The following is an 18,320-nucleotide window of genomic DNA, read 5'->3' on the forward strand; positions in this document are numbered from 1 at the left end:
CCCACCCATTCCCGCGCCCCCTCCCCGTAGCCGGCCGCGATGGCGGATCCAGCCGAATGCAGCATCAAAGTGATGTGCAGGTTCCGGCCCCTCAACGAAGCGGAGATCCTCCGCGGAGACAAATTCATCCCCAAATTCAAAGGCGACGAGACCGTGGTGATCGGGGTAAGTGGCCAGAGCGTCTGACCCCCCTGCTTCGCCCGGCGCCCCGACACCCCAGACAGGGCGGAGATGTTCGAGCCGCCCCCTCGGACGCCCCTGGGGCTCCCTCCCGGGTGGACACGCGAGAGGCCCCTCGCGCCTCCGCTGGGGACACTGGGCGGGCCCGGGGCTGGGGATGAGCTGGGGGCGAGGACGGATCGATCCGCCATTGTTCGCGGGGTGGGGGCCAGGGTGGGCCTATTGTTCCCTCACTCGCCACCCGGTGGGTAGTGTGTTCAGGTTACCCGCAAGCCTGGGTGCCCAGGCCCCCATTCAGAGTTTAAAGCTCCGCCACCCACAAACGCTTCCAGACACTAGTTCGATCTGTCGAACATTTTTGTTTCTTATTATCACGACTTTAGCGAAAGAGGAAGAAAAAAGAAGTGACCTCCTGTGGGCCTGTAGACGCGACACCCCGCGGTATTTCACCTTGCTCAGCCCGCGGAAGGTGGAGGGTGGAAGGGAATATTGGTGGTCTTAGTGACCCCAGGAGGCCTGGTGTGTCTGTTTCAGCTTCCTGTCACCCCAGGATGCCCTGGCTGTGTGCCCTCTTTGCATGGACGACCGCAGCCCCCACGCTGACACCTGGTGTCCGCAGATCGTGACTTATGCTTCGTGCTGGGTGGAAAGGAGGCTGTGTCCACATCTGTGGGTCGAGGGCACACAGAGAGCGGCCAAACAGCCCCTCCCTCAGTGCCTAGAGCAGAAGTTACTCTGTGTGACTTGGGGTCCCCTCCCTCTTGATCGCCCTTTCCACCTTTCCTCCCTTCCCCCACTTGGTCTCCCTCTAGCCCAGGCTGCTGGGGGTGGGGAAAGATTTTAGTTCCTAAAGAAGTTTGTCATTAAATACACCAGCCCTGTCCCCCTCCCCCTCCTTGACCCTCCGCTGTGTGGCTGATGGGGTCCCCCTTTTGTATGCGAGTCGCGTGGGAAGGGAGCAAGTTAATGCGAACCTCCCAGTCCCGGCTGACACGTTCCTGGCAACCCGCTCCAGGCTGCTGATGCAGCCTTCCCGTCCCCAGCATTGATTAAGTGATGTCATCCTGATCACTGAGCATGCTCCAACTAACCCCCTCCCCCCTTCCCCCTAGTGACTGGTGTATTTAGGTCAAGTGATTGACAGGTGACAATTTTCCGAGGTTATCAGAGGAGAGCACCTGGCCTTTCTCTAGCGCCAGAGCCTGACTTTTTGGGCCCAAGCTGTCCCCTGCATTTTTGCCAAGGTTGTCTGCCGCAGTCCCAGGTACTGGCTGTACCCGTTGAGCAGCGCCGCGATAGGGGAACCCAAGCAAAGCTGTGGCCTTCGGGCTTTATCCTGTACCTGCTTAAGAAGGCACTTACCCCAGTACTGCTCAATTCCACCGCATTTCCAGTCACTAGGAAACCCTGATCTCCAGTGCTATGTGGATGGCCATTCATTTTGAGACCTAGCTTAGGGTTTACTTGCAGAGAAGATGTGTTCTACCATTATTGACTAGGAAGGAATTTTTATAGTTAGTGCTATATATAGGGAGTACCTGGAGCAGACAGTGGCTTGCTGGGGTTAGAACTGTCAGCCAGAATCTGTCCACAGACTGATCTGCTCTTTCCTGACCTTGTTCTTCACAGACGAGAGTTACTGCGGACATGTAGTTTTTGCCCTTTGGCTGGTACAAAATTTTTAACAGAAATTTGGGCAGCATTGGACATATACTAGTGACCCTGGTTTTTTTCCTCCGAAGGTTTTAGAGTCCGAAGTTCTCCCCACCCCTTCTTTTCCCTTCTCTCCTCCTCCCTTTCATTCCCTCCCTCCTCATCTCCTACGAGGACCAATGAAGTGGAGTAATAAATCATCCCTAATCCATGGGCAAAGCAGAGACCTTTATTTTTAGCATTAATAAATTTCCTTGTTTACTATTATGGCATTACCAAGGGAATATATTGATTTTCTGTCTAAATACAATACACACTATTGACTAAAGAAAATGAACATACACATACATAAGACATTTAAACAAAATTATGAATGTGAACAGTTGCTTTTTTTTTTTTTGGTTTGGGGGATCAAACTTGGGACCTTGTGCTTGCGAGGTAGATAGCGCCAACAGTGAGGTAAATCCCCAGCTGTTACTTTTTAATTATAAAATTATATTTCCTCATCCTTTAACACAGTAGACAGTTTTCATTGAAATGAGGTATTCATATAGAAAGTGTTATCATGAATTGTACAGCCCAATGACTTTTCATAAAGTAAATGCTCCTTATAACAACTTTACAGACTAAGAAAGAGGTATTCGGGATTCTAGTTCTTAATTTCTCTTCTGTCACAGTAAATACTGTTCTGATTCTTGATACTTGTTTTCTTTTTAAACTTTATATAGATAAAAGCATATAGTATGTTCTTTTTGGTGGGTTTTTTTTTTTTTTTTTGTGACCAAGACTGTTTGTCAAATTCATTCTCATTCTGTAGTATTTCATGATATGAATTTTCCACAATTTATTTATCCAGTAACTGTTGATAAATAATTAGTTTCACTTTGGGGCTGCCTTGGATAGTGCTGGTAGGAACATTGTTTTGAATATCTCTTGGTGAATGAGGCTACGGAGCTGAAGATTGCCAGATGCTAACCCATGTCGAAACTTGGTTTGGCTGGTGTTAGAACCCTTCCTGTTGTTAATTAATAATGTGGATCTAAATACAGCTCTGTAATTTGTACTATGCTGATGCACTGGGTAGAAAGGTGCCAAGTCAAGTTCAAATGGGGCACAGACTGGATGGGAATGACCAGAGAACCCAGAACCATCCAGAAATGTAGCCGGGGATTTAGTTCAGTGGTTGTGGCATCTGCTTCGCAAGCGCAAGAACCCGAGTTCACTTCCGGTACCAAAAACAAAACAAAACAAAACAAAACAGAAATGTAGTCAGTTTTTCTTTCAGTACAGCCTACATTCAGAATCCCAGACATTATTATTATTTATTATTACATTATTGATTTTTAGTACATGTTTGCAATTTGGGCAGTTTACAGTCATCTTGGGGGTAGTTACATATGCATATTACAACTTGTTGTTTTTTTTTAAATCCCCTTCCTCTGCCTTCCCCAGAAAATAATTTTGAAACTGAATTCACTTTTTTCCTTTAAAAAAAGTCCTGTTCATTCTTATGGAGTTGTATTCAGGAGAGGTTTTGCAGGTGACATTTCTAGGTTTTTCTTTTAAGAAACTTGTCCCATCTTGGAGGAATCATCGCTACAGTTTCTGCATTTTTGTCCATCTCCCATGTAAATCTCTTTTCCTCTCATCTTCCTAGCTACAAACATTCTCTCCCTATTTCGAGTGACTGAAACAATTGTTTTGCACATGACCTCATAATTTTTAGATTATTATTAGTTTTGATTGTATATCTAGTGATATTGTAAGCCATGTGTAGTGACAAGGACCATCCGTGCTTGCTTTTTTATACTTCCCAGCACTCTGTTCTCAGAAAGCACTTAAATATTTATTGATCTCTTTGCTGGTTCTGGGAACCTTTACTTTGACATATTTAACTTATTGTCTTAGTCACTTTCCTCCTCTCTGGGACAAAATACCTGACACCCACAACCTAAAGGAGAAGAGTTTTATTTTGGTTTACAGTTGCAGAAGTTTCAGTCCATGGTTGGCAGGCTCAAATGCAGAAATGGCGTGGTGGTCTGGCTCGGAGGAAAGCTGCTCCTATCGGGGTGTCCAGGAAGCAGAGTGAGCCAAGGAAGGAGCTGGGGAGAGAAACATAGACTTCAGGTCATGCATGCTGCCTCTAGTGACACACCCCTTACTAGATTCTACCTGCTAACAACAAGTCAGCTGTATTGCCTCTGATCCAGTCGCTTCCCAAAAGCCCAACATCTTAACACATGAGTCTTCTGGGGGGACATTTCATATCTAAACTATAACACAAAATAAGATAATATGGACTTTTGGTTGACTGTAGGCTGTGAGGAATAGTTTTAAAAAAATTTTTTTAAAAAGAGAAGTGCTATTCCTCTGAGCAGGCCTGGTAAGAGAATATATACTAAAAATGCTATAAGAAAACTGGGAAAGAGCTGAATTCAGTTTTTTTTTTTTTTTTTTTTTTTTTGGTAGTGGGAATCGAACTCGGGTCCTTGCATTTGTGAGGCAGGTGGCAGCACCACTGATCTAAATCCCCGGCCTGTGCACTCAGTTTTGATAAAAATTAGGAGAGTTACTGACACTGATGGTGAGCTACAAGTGGAGGGTAGTGTGTACCTCTTACAAAAGGGGTACCATTTGTAAAACATTGACTTTTTTAGAGAAAAATATTGGATTTATTGCATTTCTCAGAGGACACCTCTGTTGGCTGCTAAAAGTCCTGGTGAGTCATCTATTCCTTTGGGCTCTGCCTCTTAGTTTGAAGCAACAGCATTGACGGAAGATCTCTGATTTGGGCAGTTTCCAGTAGTTCTTTGAAACAGTTTTCAATCATTAGGTTTTTCAGTGTTTGCCAATCTGAGAATGCATGTCTTGTTTAAAGACGGATGTTTCCTTTTGAGGCAGTGTAGATTCTAACCTGTTTGAGTGTCACAGCAAAATGTAAATCACAAGCTCTGTGCTGGCCAGTGGCCTTGGTCATCAGGAAGCTTAGATTAGCTCTTGCTGTGGATAGACTGGGAGTGGCTGGGACAGAGACCAAATCCAGGCCTGAGTGAGCAGTTTGGAGATTAAGGTCTGAAATTCCATGTACAAAGTCCCTTTTACCGTGTAACATTAATGCGCGCAGATTCTGGGGACCAGTGGGTGTGGACATCTCTTGGGGCCATTATTTTAACCACTTGTCCATAATTTTGCTTTTCCAGATTATCATAAGGTGAAATCATATATTAAATATCTTTTAAAGTCTGAATTCTGGATTCTTTCACACAAGAATACTTTCAGATTTACTTATGTTGCCTGTGTTAATACTGCATTTTTTTTCCAAGCAGTTTTCCGATGCATAGATATATCACATGTTATCCATTCACCTGTTCAGGGACATGTGAATTGTTACTAGTTTGGAGTGATTATGAGTAAAGCTGCTTTAAACCTTTGCATATAGGTTTTTGTGAGTGTAAATTTTTGCTTCTCTTGGGTAACTTCCCAGAAGTGGGATTGCTAGATCATACGGTAACTATATGTTTAACTCTATAAGAAACTGCCAGACTGTTTTCCAAAGTGGTTGTACGGCTTTGCATTCTCACCTAAAAGCAGTAACACTTTAAGTTAGTTTAGTTTAGTCAGTCACTTTGTTCAAGCGCATTCTAATCTAGTAGTGTCTGGGTATAACGGTCCTTTGTTTCTCTGTGCCCTAAGTTCAGAGGTGTTTATCTCCCCTGATAATGGTTCAGTGGTTTTCTGTAAGTATACCCTCAAGTCCTGGAACGAGAAAACAGTGGAGTAGCTGTAATTTGGCACCTGTCACTGGGGACCACTCACTAGTCCCAGTGATCACTTAGTTGGTGCTACATAAAGGAAGGGGTAGGTAGAGGCAGCTAGAAGAGGCAACCAGAACAGTATGGACTTACTGTGAGGCATTTTTCCAGTTGCTTAGATTTTCTGAGCCTCAGTTTTTTCATATTTTAAGTGGAGATAATTACTTATCTCACAAAATTGTTAGAATGAAATAAATGAAGTGATCACACAGTGCCTGGTACAGAGAAAATGCTCAATCAGTGTTAATTATCTCTCTTGTTTCCTGTTTCCCTTATAGTTTTCCTTGTTTCCAAAATTAGCTTTGTTCTCCCAAATTATTACCCTACTTTGGCAATAATTCCCTGAAAACTCTTCTTGCATTTGCATTGCATTAAACATTTGTTCACCCCGTTCTCCTACTGGACATAGCCACTCTTTCCATCTTATCTGTGGCACTGAAGTTGACGCTCATGTTCCATTTAGTTATTGATGACATCATCTGCAGTGATTATGTGTGTGTGCTTAATATAAATTATAGGCTTGGGCAGTGGGCAGGAGCTTTTTCAAAAATGTTTTTGTCTAGTTTACTGTATGTGGTTATATAGTTACTTAGTAAATATATCTTGGCCAAAGCTTTTTTTCTCTACCTGTCATCGTCACCATAAATGCCAGTTTCTGCATTTCCTTAAATATCTTGGGTATCATTGCAGTTTTTGCTGTGCCTCTACTTGTACTTGTCTGGGCCATCTCTCCAATTTGATGATAATACTTTCTATTCTCAGTTTTTCTTCCCTGCTTAAAGTTGGACCTCCTACCCTACCCCTCCCCTGCCTCAGATTTCCCACGTGTGTCTACTTATTAAAAAAGCAAAAACAAAATTACCTATTCCCAGTGGTTAATGGTTTCTCTTGAATTTAAAAAAAAAACAGCCTCTTAATGGATCCAATTTCATCTTCTTTCAGGTTTTTTCATTGTCATTTGTGTGTGTGGTGTGTGTGTGTGTGTGTGTGTGTGTGTGTGCTGAGAAAGTTCTCCCCTTAACCTACTTGCTGGATATTAACCACATTCCCTTTAAGCTGCGAGTTTGTGGTGGCTTGTAAATACCACTGAGATCTTGGGAAGAAACAGGTTGAGGTTCATGATAGCATCTCCCCATCACCAAAACTGGGTATCAGTCGGCCCGTGACGAACTTCAGCTCTGCTGCTTCTCAGCTCTGTTACCCTGGGAAAATTACTAACCCACACTAAGTTCCAGCTTTCTCACCTGTGACATAGGGAGGACAACAACAGTCCCTGTGTCACGTATCGCCATGTTTAAACAGCTTGTGAACATAGAGTACTGGGCACAGGCACTGAGCCAGGGCAGACATTCAGAACCCTAGCATTGTTATAAGGCCCATCAATAGCTACTTCTCTGCCCTGTGTTTGGACCCACTTTGGGAAAATCAGACCCTTCAGAGTGTCCCTGGTGCCCTCAGGCTGGACACCAGATGTTGCTTGGTGACTCTTTGTATCTGGGTCCACCCATTTCCCTAGCCTAACCTCAGGTTCCTGTTACCCCCAAAGACTAGGCTACTACTCGGTGCCTCCACACCCCTCAGTTGCTCATAGCACCCCACATGCCTGGAATGGTAGCCACAAAGCAAATGTGCCTCAGCCTGCAGTCTCCTCCCTCAGAACCTCTTCTGAGACTGACCAGCTTTTCTCTTCCACTCCTGCCAGTGGGGCAGAGTTAGCTTTCTCCCTACACTTCCCGAGCTCTGTATTTCATTTATTTGGGTAAATGTGCCCTTTTTTCCAGTGACGCTGAAAACCCCTTGAGGGTGGGAAATCACATTGCATTTATTCCATCTCTGAGGCCTGCAGCAGTGCCTTGGTACACTGTAGTTGCTCAGTCAGTACAAGATGTCCTGGGAAAGAAATAAAAGGACCGATCCACTGGCTGTCAGAGCCCAGAGTTTGCTTGGATTGCCACCTTGATGTCTGCTCAGCTGTGATAACGTCTTTCCTACTTAAGCGCTTTCATTGTTATTGTCTTGAAAAAATATTCCCCCCCCCCGTCACCCCACAACACAAGGACCTGAGTTCAGTCCCCAGAACCAAAAAAGAAAAAAGCTTTTTGTTGGTGGGTTGGAGTGGGGGGATCTTAATATATAGCATGCACATTGAAAAAAAAAATTCAGACCATGCAGAAAATCATGAAGAGGGTAAAATTATTTAATAGTATTAAGCAGAAAACACCACTGTTAACATTTTATCACATACATCAGCTCTTTTCTATTCTTACCATACATTGTTTAAAACAAAGATACTTTATAAGATCTATTCTGAAACCTGTTCTACTAAATGGTCATGCTGCAGACATCATTTTAAAAGGTTGCTTGTAATTTTATTTTGTGTCTTATCAATACTTTATGTCTTATTGATGGGCATTTGAGTTTTCTATTACAAAGATGTGATCAACATCTGTGCACCCTACCTCTTTGTGCATTTGCCCAATTATTTTGTTAGACTACATTCCTAGAATTGGGATTGCTGGGTAGAAGGTTATGCAGATAACCTTAAGGCATCCAGTTTGGGGAGGAAGCAATTTAGAGATGGGGAATTGTCTTCTGTTTTATAGTTTCACTTCGCCACTCACCCCATGGAATTGCTGCCGGTTTGTCTCATAAGGCATCCATGTCTGTGCTAAATTAAATTCTTACCAAGAGCGTGTGCTTCGTCATGCACTATTAACCTCCAGATCCAAAACACGGCAATGCCTTCAGACTTTTAATGTAAACCGTAGGATTTTATAGGCTGTCTCTTGTCAGTTTCAATATCCCAAAGGCTATTTCTTGGAGGCGATCAAAGGCTAAATCTCTCTTGAGGTGGACAGATAGAGACCAAGATTGTAGTTTTAGAGAAAAATAGGGTAGATGTGCCCTTTCTTCATGGTGCTGACACTGAATGGATGTTCTGTGATGCCTTCTAGGCAATGGGGAGCTGAGGAGAGGCAAAATAGTCTTCCCAGAATGGTAGGGTTGGGAGGTTTTCTACCTTTCTCCTTGATTACTAGGAACTCTTAAAAAATACAGAAAATTTCAAATATACATGAAACTATAAAGAATAATAAAATGTATCCCCATGTACCCAGTCTTAATCATCATCAGCAAATGATCATTTTCCCTATACTTTTCTAACCTCTCCCCCCATACTCACCAGGTTGCTTTAATGTGAAATGTCACATCATTTGAGCCCCAAACTTCAGTATGTATCTCTAAAAAGCCAGGACTCTGTTTGTAACACAACCACAAAACATTATCACAGCTAAAGTATTAAAAATATGCCCTTACTGACAAGTACTCAATGCCTCATAAATTCCTTCTTACCATTGGTTTGCTTAAATTCAAACTACCATTACTAATAGTTTTCCAGCTTGACACTACGTGGGGAGGCATTGCTGTGATTTACTTGCCCAGTGCCCAGCTGCTGTTCAGTCCAAACACGTGTTGTACTCAGGGCTGGCTAACATTCTCAGTCCCGGCTCCCCTATCCTTGGCAGTCAGTCAGCAAGTTCATGCTTTGCAGTAGTTTCCCCGAAGACTTGAAAGAACCTCGTGCTTTGTGGCTTTTCCTTGTTGCTGCTGCTTCTGCATTTAGTCACCTTGGGTAAATGTTTAGGAAAATAGGCAAAGGTATCTCATTTGTTTCTAACCTCAGTCTCTACCAGTATTAATTGGCACCAGATACATTTGGAGCAATTCTTTTAGATATGTCTAAATGATTTTCATGTTTTCTTTTCAGTCAGTGAATGTCTGTCCTTGCTGTGAGCCAAATATTGGAAAAATAAAATTAGAGGGCTGAGCGGAAGATATGTATGTGAGATCAACATTCAGCCCAACCCAATACTTTATTTTTTTGGTATCGGGATCGAACTCAGGACTTTGCATTTGGGAAGCAGGTGGCGGAACCACTGAACTAAATCACCAGCCCAGCCCAGCCCAATCTTGAAGGGAAAACATAAGTAGTTCTCTTTATATTTCTTATTACTTTTCTCATTTAAAAAAATTTTTGGAGTAGGAGAGAGTACCTTTGGAGGTGGGGTAGGTGAGAGAGTATAAATGAAAACCAAAGCCCCAAAATCCGTGTTTTAAAAATGCATACCAGGGTAATGTCTTTAAGATCTGTGGATCAATAATATTATTTTAGAAGCATTTAACTTAAAAGATTTTGGTCACACAGCTTGGCATTGACAAATCTTTTCCTTGCCCAGGCTCTCTCATACAGTGAGCGATCTCTGTCTTTTCCAGGTCTCCTCATGGCTCTGGTAGAAACACAGAGCAGTCAGTTTAATTCTCTGAGGAGGTTGTGTCATAGTTTTTCTCTAACATGACCTGTCTGGCACCTCACTCCTCAGAGACCATTGGTTTTCACCTGGGAACATGGGTAAATAACAGCTCCATCTGACATCAGAAACTTGGATAGTTGTGGGGGAAGGGACTTCTGTTACCCTTTCATAGCTGCGTGCTGCCTCAGCAGGAGGGAAAGATACCTGTTTAGTTGGTAAGGACGCAGAGGACGTTTTGAGGATTTCTTGTGCCTGGCATCTGTGCTCACCTCACCTCTGCAGGGTCTCATTTCTTGGGATGGCCTGTGGGGGCTGTTTTCCCCTCCTCTCTTTTTGCAGCTGAGTGAATCAGGCTGGGTCCACAAACTCCAGCCCTACTGAGTTGGTCTCAAGTTTAGAAGGTGCTGTGCTGTTGAATGGGGTGGTGAGGTGAGAGTCTCATTTCTGGGACAAAATACCCAACACACAAAGTTAAAGGTGGAAAGGTTTATTTGTGCTCACATTTTGTAGAGGTTTTAGTCCATAATTAGCTGGCTCCAAGGCAGGGTGGCGTGGCAGAGGGGTATCAGAGAGGAAAAACAGTTCACAGTGTGGCAGTCAGGAGACAGTAAAGCAGTGAGCTTTCCTTTCCTTTATTCCATTCAAGTTGCAAACCTATTGCTTGGTGCCACTCACATCCAGGGTGGGCCTTCCCATTATCCACACTCAGATCTATGTTAAACCATCACTGTACTAACCCAGTCATCACACGCTTAATCCATATCACATACCCATGACCCAGGTACCTCCCTAAAGTCCCACCTATGAGCTCATGAGGCTTTGTGTGTGTGTGTGTGTGTGTGTGTGTGTGTGTGTTCTAAATATAAGTTATAACAGTGTGGAAAGTAGGAAAAGCAGGTAAGGGTCCTCACTGAGGACCTAGGCTGAGCTTGGTTATTGTGATGATGGGTGCAGAGGCTCTACCTAGGTGGTGGTTGGATACCTGGTGCATCTACTCACTCATCCAGTAGATGGGCAGAGAGCGAGGAGTGGGCTGTGAGGGAGGGGAGGCTTGGACATTCCTAGGTCTCTGCTACTAATGTCACCAAGGTACCCTCAAATCCTTCTAAGTACTAATAGTTCATTTACATATGTGAAAAGTAGACTTTAGAAAGGAGATGTTTAGTTCTTTAGTGATAATTACCAAACTAAATAACACAGCCTGTTAATTATCTGTTCAAGCAAGTAGGGGGAAAGCATCCAAAGTACCCTATTGTACAGTAACAACAGTTATTTGCTCATGTGTTTGTTAAATTTTCCTTAGTAAAAAGTATCCTTAGTAAATGTGACTCTTGGTTAAAGCCTGCTTGGGGATCTATTTTAAACAATATTTTTTTTTTCTGATCTAGACATGTATCTAAAAGAGCTTGAGGGGCCGGGGAGTTAGCTCAGTGGTTCCGCTGCCTGCCTCACAAGCACAAGATCCTGAGTTCGATTCCTGGTACTAAAAAAAAAAAAAAGAGCTTGCAGAGGGGAAATTGATTTTTTTTTTTTTACTTCCTTAGTTCTTCTAAAAACAATGGAAAACTTGAAATTAAATGAGTTCACTATTACTACAAAAGTGTTTCCTTTTATAAAGAGATATTTTATACTTCCTCCTGAGTGGTCCAATCTGGTGGCCACTAGTTGGATTTGTCTGTTGAGTATTTGCAATGTGATAATCAAAATGGAATGCTTAGTAGATATAAAATACACCTTAGATTTTGAAGATTTAGTACAATAACAACATAAGGAATGTGAAGTATCTCATAAACACTTTTAATATTTGTAATTATTTGTAATAAATATGTTATTCATTGAAATTAGTAATATTTTGGAAATACTGAATTAAATAATATTTATAAAGTGAAATTCACCACCTGTACTTTTAAAAAATGTGGCTACTAGAAAATTTGAAATTGCATGTGTGGCTTGTATGTGTGGCTGCCTTCGTATTTGTCTTGCATAGCACTGCTCTAACTTAGATGTGGTGTTCTGATTTTGCACTATTAACTTAAATTTCACCTCTGTATATTAGGGCTTACTGTGTGCTTAGCTCAGTACTCAATATTGATAAGTAAGATGAGATTCCATCAATATGAAGGGACAAATTTTTTTAAAAATCACAAATTCTGTCTAAAGAAAAGGGGAAATAAGGCCTCACTTCAGTCCCAGAAAGCGGGCCCAGTTCTGTTCTGGGAGACTTCAGGCAGAGGGGCCTTTTGGTCCTAACCTTGACGCTGGGTAGAAATCTGCTTTGCAAATGTAAAATTTGCTTCAGTTGCTTTGCAATTCCACACAGCTGCTTCCCGTATTTCAGTATGAATATCGCCGCCGAGAAGAGACCTGGCCCTTCCCTTTCCTTCTTAGGCTGCCCCTCCTCGCACTTCCAGGAAATGTGATACTGAGGCTACCGCTGAGAACTCGGGGAGGAGCAGCCCCCCCTCCGTGTAATTAAAGACAAGCCCTTTGCGACAGCGGGTTTGTGATGTGTTTGTACTGGGTGACACTGAGAACACCAAAAGGTGACACGGTGCATCCTTTCTGATAAATGCCAGGGTTCTGCCTGCTGCTTGTCGGTCCTCATGGCCCCCAGCTCTGGACGAGGACGCCAGGCCCTCGGGGCTCGCTCCTGCTCGGGTGCCTGCTCAGCTCCTCTGTGTCGCCTCCCTGGGAGGGCTGTTTTCAATTTCCAGGCAAGGAACGCCGCAGTGATTGCAAATCTGCCACTTACCTTCTGTCACCATTCTGTCACTAGCTATTGCAGGAATGATGAAGCCTCCTGTCCTGGAAATGCATTTCCCCTTTGCACCAGATATTCTGATGACCCCTCCCCCGAGTGCCCATTAGACTGGGGGTGGGGGTCGGAGGGGCCAAGGAAACCGCTTTTGTCTCTCACAAGGTGCCTCCTCTTTGTCCCAGTTAGTGGCTGTGTGGAAGAGGTTGCTTAGCAGGTGAAGACCACGAAGCTCTTTGGAGAAAGAATTTGATTCTGTGCTGGAAAAATCTCTTCCCCACCCTCACTCCAGACCCTGTTTGTATGGCACAGAATTGATTTTTCTTCTTTCCTAAATGGCAAAGCCTGATATAAAGGTAACATGTAAGCACAGCAGCAATAGAGTCAACCTAAATCTAACCACTGTCCACCATCCATTTTATTTTTTCAATCCTCTAGGTTGGTGCTGAAAAAAATGTATGTCTAATCATGGATATACTGTCCTGCCTTTTCCTTCTTTTAAATAAATTTACTGCCTGAATGGTTTTCCATGTTGTGTGATATCTTCCTAGTTCTGCTTTTCAGTAACCCACTTGCATGTCCATTGGGCTGACAGGGGGTACTTAGCTAACTCATCTCCTCACTGAATAGTTGGATCTCCAGCTTTGTCTTATTCTACGTGATGTTTAGTGAACATCTGCATGCACAGAGCTGTTTTCTTCTGTGAGTTATGACTAGAGAATAAATTCTCCAGTAGCAGATTTACTGGGCCCAGTGCTGTAAACATTTTAGTGTGATTCTGCTATGGTGTATATTATCCTATTGCTTTCCATTAAGTAAATTCCTATAGCCTTCAGCCCCCTGCAGTGTACCATTTGGCAATGTATCTATTTTTGAAATAAAGGAGATGAATCATTTGAAAAGGTGATTTGTAGCTCAGGAGTCTGGAATTCAGGTACTGTGGGGATTTTTTTTTCCTGGTTTTTCCTCTAATTTATACATATTTTAAGTGAATGATATAACTATTTAATAGACTGATTTGGAACATTTCTACTAATGGGCACTCTAAGGTCAGTCTAATTTGAGTCTCCTGGGTTGTGTGGAGAAAGGAAGGTCTTGGAGCCTTGCTGTACCCACGCACAACATCCAGGAAGTGGCCAAGGAACTCTTGATTGGAGATGATGATTTACACTTGGGACTGACCCAGGGCTCTTATCACATGGTTCTCAGATATAATTATTTCTGCTGTTGCATTGGATGAGCTTTATTAGACTTGCAGTCTACGTGCATTGCCCTGGGAATACATTTTGCTAGATGATCTGGAGCTATGCTGGTCTGTTCTGGTAGGAATCTGTCTTTTGGGAGGTGTGGTGACACCACACAAACCCACCCATGCTGGTTATGTGTCCTCCAGAAGAACCCATCGGTGTTGTAGCTTTCTGTGGGTGTCATGGGTAAACCTACATCTGGGCCAGGAGAACCTGAATCAGGTAAATGGAAATACAAAGAGGGAATGGGGGAGGGGGAGAGGAAAGGAGGGCTGCACGTCCCTTCCTGAAGTGACCTTGTTCTTCTGTCTTCCAATGGAAGACATGGTACATTTCTTTTCTTGTAGAACTAGCTTCCTTTGATACAGAATGCTGCTCATAGGCTTAGTCACTCATGAACAGAGATCCCTCCTGTGCCTTCACTGTCATTTTGAGTATTATTTATTCATGAAATTATTTGGTTTGTGAAATTTTCACCTGTAACTTTGGTTAAATAATAGGTTTAAAAAATGATAACCTATACTCATTGTATACAACTCAACACAGAAGGAGATAAAAAAGAAAGAGAGGATGTAGTAAGAATTTTTACAGAGGAAGCACGAGAGCCACTTTGTCTTATTTGAGACAGAATCTCGTGGTAATTTGCCCAGGCTGGTCTCAGATTCCTGATCTTCTTACCTAAAGCCTCCCAAGCAGCTGGAATTACAGATGTGCGCCACTGTGCCCAGCTACGAGAGCCACTTTTAAGAGACCTGCATATGGAGGAGACATGTGGCTACACAGGATGATCTTGAAAGTGGGTCATAGGAATTGAAATTTGATTTGGCAACTTGTTATTCTCTAGCTGGCTCAGAAATATGCTCCCCTGAAACATTTCTCCTTCAGTGTCATGTCCTTGATCTCCAAGATTCCTTTTCAGGTACCCATGAAGTTGGGCCGCATTATGAATATTTGCCCTTTATAATTTTCTGGCTCATAGTACAGTAGAAAACATTTGGTTCTAATCTACCCTGTTTTGAGCCTTTGATTTAGCATTCAAAGAATTAATGTGTCTTACTTAACCACTATAGCTGGGGGATGAAGCTGTTCTTGCTGCTGGTTATTATATGTCGATCAATTTTCAAAGAATTTTCCCAAAGTCACAAATGCATAATTGAAGCCATATTTGACATGATGGTTTTCTGATGACATAGATGTCCTTGGGAGGATTTTGCATTGTAGGTAAGAATGGTCTAATTCAGAATATTGCATATGTCACAGGCCCCTCTGTGCACAACAGTAGTTTCATGCCTGTTGGTTCCTTCTATCATCTTGAGGGAAGAGATAATAGAAGAAGTCCTCCAAAATGGCTTAATACTGGAATTTTTTAGTGCTAAATTTCTTTCCAAAAGATGTGATTTAATCTGGAAAGTGGGTGTGGGAGGTTAGCATGAAAGTGGTTTTCAGCCTGGATACTTAGGAGGACTGTATTTAGAGAAAATTCTCTAACCTGTGTAAGGTTAAGGACTGACTCTTTTTTCCTCTTCCCCCACCTACCCCCAGAGCAATTTTAGGCATTGAGGTCTTCAGTATAAATACTGCTTAATAGAGATCCTGCATTAGAAGAACTGCAGACAGTTCACATCTTACTGCTCTTCTCACAGACTTTTATGGACCATTTAATAAAGAGTAATTTTCTTCTTAGTTCATCGAAGTTACATTCTTTTCTGTTTGATTGCAAATATTTTAATCCTAACAGAGTAGTGATTCTTATGCAACTATACAATTCCTCCATTAGTAGTGTAATGCTTTGAGCTAAGTGCTATTGTCATATCCCTCTTCCCAATCTGAGGGCAGTTTCCAAAATGAACACAGAGAGGTTAAGTGACTTGCCCAAGGTCACACGAGAGTAGGTGGTGAATCTGGGATTCATAATCAGGCAACATGACTCAAACATCTTTGATTGTAACCATTTGCTATTTGCACCTAAATTTTGTTTCATATAAAGAAGGGAAAGTGCTCAGGTGCACAGCAGTTTGTAAATTAGAGTTTTTTTAGTACTAGTTCTTTGTTACATTACCTGATAAAAGGAGTTGATGTTAGTCATATTGATCACAGTCAACAAGTAGGGCTCACATTTTCTGCCTCTTGGAGTGCTCCGTGGTGAATTAGCAATCCTGCAGTAAATAGACTAAGCACACTTAGCTCCCTTGTTTCCCATTAGCAACTTCCTGTATTGAGATGCAAATTTGGGAACTACTAGAAGAGAAAGTAGCTGTAAACCTGGGCAAGACTTAAAGTGGGTGGATTCCCCCCACCTCTGTTGCTCCTCCTTGCATTGATTTCAAATTAGATTGAAATCAGAAATGTCTCCTTTGGAATTGTTGTGATTTTCATCTGAGAGGTTGTGCAGGATGTGCCCTAGGAGAAAAAGCCATTCCTTTCAGTGTGTGGTGCGTGAGCTAGGACACCTCTTGGGTTAAACTTCTGAATATTTAGTTGTAATGTTAATTTACATGGAGCTGTCCTCAGAGAAAGGATTATGATACTTTTCTTATAAAAATGTTTATTGTGGGCACTTATGTCTCCTCAAAGTGGAAACATTTGGGTTTCTAAGTCCATCTGTTTGTGTTCAACCACATGGCTAAATTGTCTTCTAAAAAATTGACAGATTTTTTTAAAGCTACATCATGAAAATAATTTTATCATTTTCAAATAACGACCACTTTGTTTTCTTCTTTCTAGAACATGTACTTTTAATTTCTCTTTTCTTGTCTTGCTGCATTGGATAGTAGGACCTTGAGGATGACCTAAAAAATAAAAGCAATAATTGCAGGAATACTGTTCTTGTTCTTGATCTTAAAATGTTTGTTGTAAGTTTCGTTTTTTTTGGTACTGGGGATCAAACTCAAGATTGCAAGCGATGGCACCACTGAGCTAAATCCCTGGCTCTGTTGTAAGTTTTTAGTACATATAATTGTCAAGGTAAAAAATGTACAATCTACCTAGTTTTGTTTTGAATCCATGAACTTGTCTTGAAGATCTTAATTGATTCTAGCTTGGTTTATAGTAGTGTTGAAAAACAATTCCCTGCTTTTTTCCTGTTCTCCTTGGTCTCTCTCGAACACTGCAGCTATAATCTTTTTTGTTTGTTTGTTTTGTTTTGGTACTGGGTATCCAACTCAGAACCTTGTGCTTACGAGGTGGGCGTGGAGCCACTGAGCTAAACCCCAGCTCTAAAATCTTTTTGAATTACCATTCAGATTATGCTAAATACATTTCAGGACCCTACTTTTCTTACTGAAATAAGTCTGCACTCCTTTTTCAAACCTAGCTGTATACCCTGTCCCATACTCACTCCTTCAAGCCTTTGTTGATGAGATTCTTGTCTTCTTGGAGGGCTGTTCCATCCGTCCGTGCCTCTGGAAAGCTGTTCTCATCTAAGTGCCTGATGCATGATGGAATGAATGTACTTACATTCTTATGATTATTTTTAGTCTCATTACCTTCCTACTTCCTTTCAGTCCCCCCTGAGGACTAAGCGGGTCCAAGTATTGTTTTTGTGAAATTCATTGTAATCAGATGAAATTGCAAGCGCAGGCATTCCTTAAGGAGCACTGACTATTTAGTCCACTAGTATAGCTTGCATCTGGAATGTCCTCTAAAAGCCAAGCCAATGTGCTAAAGGATTGGTCCCCAGCTTGGCAATATTGGGAGATGGTAGAAATTTTAAGTGGTGGAGCATAATGGGAGGTTTTAAGTCACCAAAGGCTCACCCACAAAGGGAATTCTGGCAGCCCCCGGCTCTTGCTTTCTTTTGTGCTTCTCGGAAGTAAGGAGTTTTACCGCGGTCCATTTGATCGTGGGCTGAAACTCCCAAACTTTGAGCCAAAATAAACCTTTCTCTTTGTAAAGTGATTATGTCAGGCATTTGTTGTAGTAACGGAAAGCTGGCTAACACATCTGCTGTCAGACAACTCTGGCTAGTATGGGAGATGGACAAACTGATGCTCACACACTGCACGCACACACAGTGGCAGTATACACATTGACAAGTGATTGAACAGTACTCAGAGTTTATTGAACATGAAATACCTTTAAGGTAAAGGTAGATTTTAGAAAGTAGTTTCATTTTTCAAAGAATAAAAATTGTGAATATGCAAACTGTTACCTTCTATTTAGTTATTAAATTGGCAGAGCCAAAAGGAAAGAAATTAGAGATTCATTAAGTACAGAAAATGATTTCTTTGAAATAATTTCCCTTTCTACCAAAACATAGAAACCACACACAAAACATGCTTCTTTAGACTTTTTTTTTAACCTGCTAGTGTTATAAAATTATTTTAATTTGAACTGAAATCGAGCATCATAGAGGAAGAAGGGT

General features: G+C 42.1%; 1 protein-coding gene across 1 annotated transcript in view; it reads left to right on the forward strand.

Moving 5' to 3' along the window:
• The first annotated feature begins 6 nt into the window (after window positions 1-6).
• The window catches only part of Kif5c (kinesin family member 5C), a 148,275-nt gene continuing 129,961 nt past the window's right edge, over window positions 7-18,320 (forward strand). Inside the window, exon 1 of the mRNA XM_010620975.1 lies at window positions 7-165. Coding sequence (XP_010619277.1) covers window positions 40-165 — 126 coding nt within the window. The 5' untranslated portion in view covers window positions 7-39. The remainder of the gene's footprint in view (window positions 166-18,320) is intronic.

The sequence above is a fragment of the Fukomys damarensis genome, unplaced genomic scaffold (assembly GCF_012274545.1).
Source record: "Fukomys damarensis isolate Sample0158 unplaced genomic scaffold, DMR_v1.0_HiC HiC_scaffold_29, whole genome shotgun sequence".
Classification (NCBI taxonomy): Eukaryota; Metazoa; Chordata; class Mammalia; order Rodentia; family Bathyergidae; genus Fukomys; species Fukomys damarensis.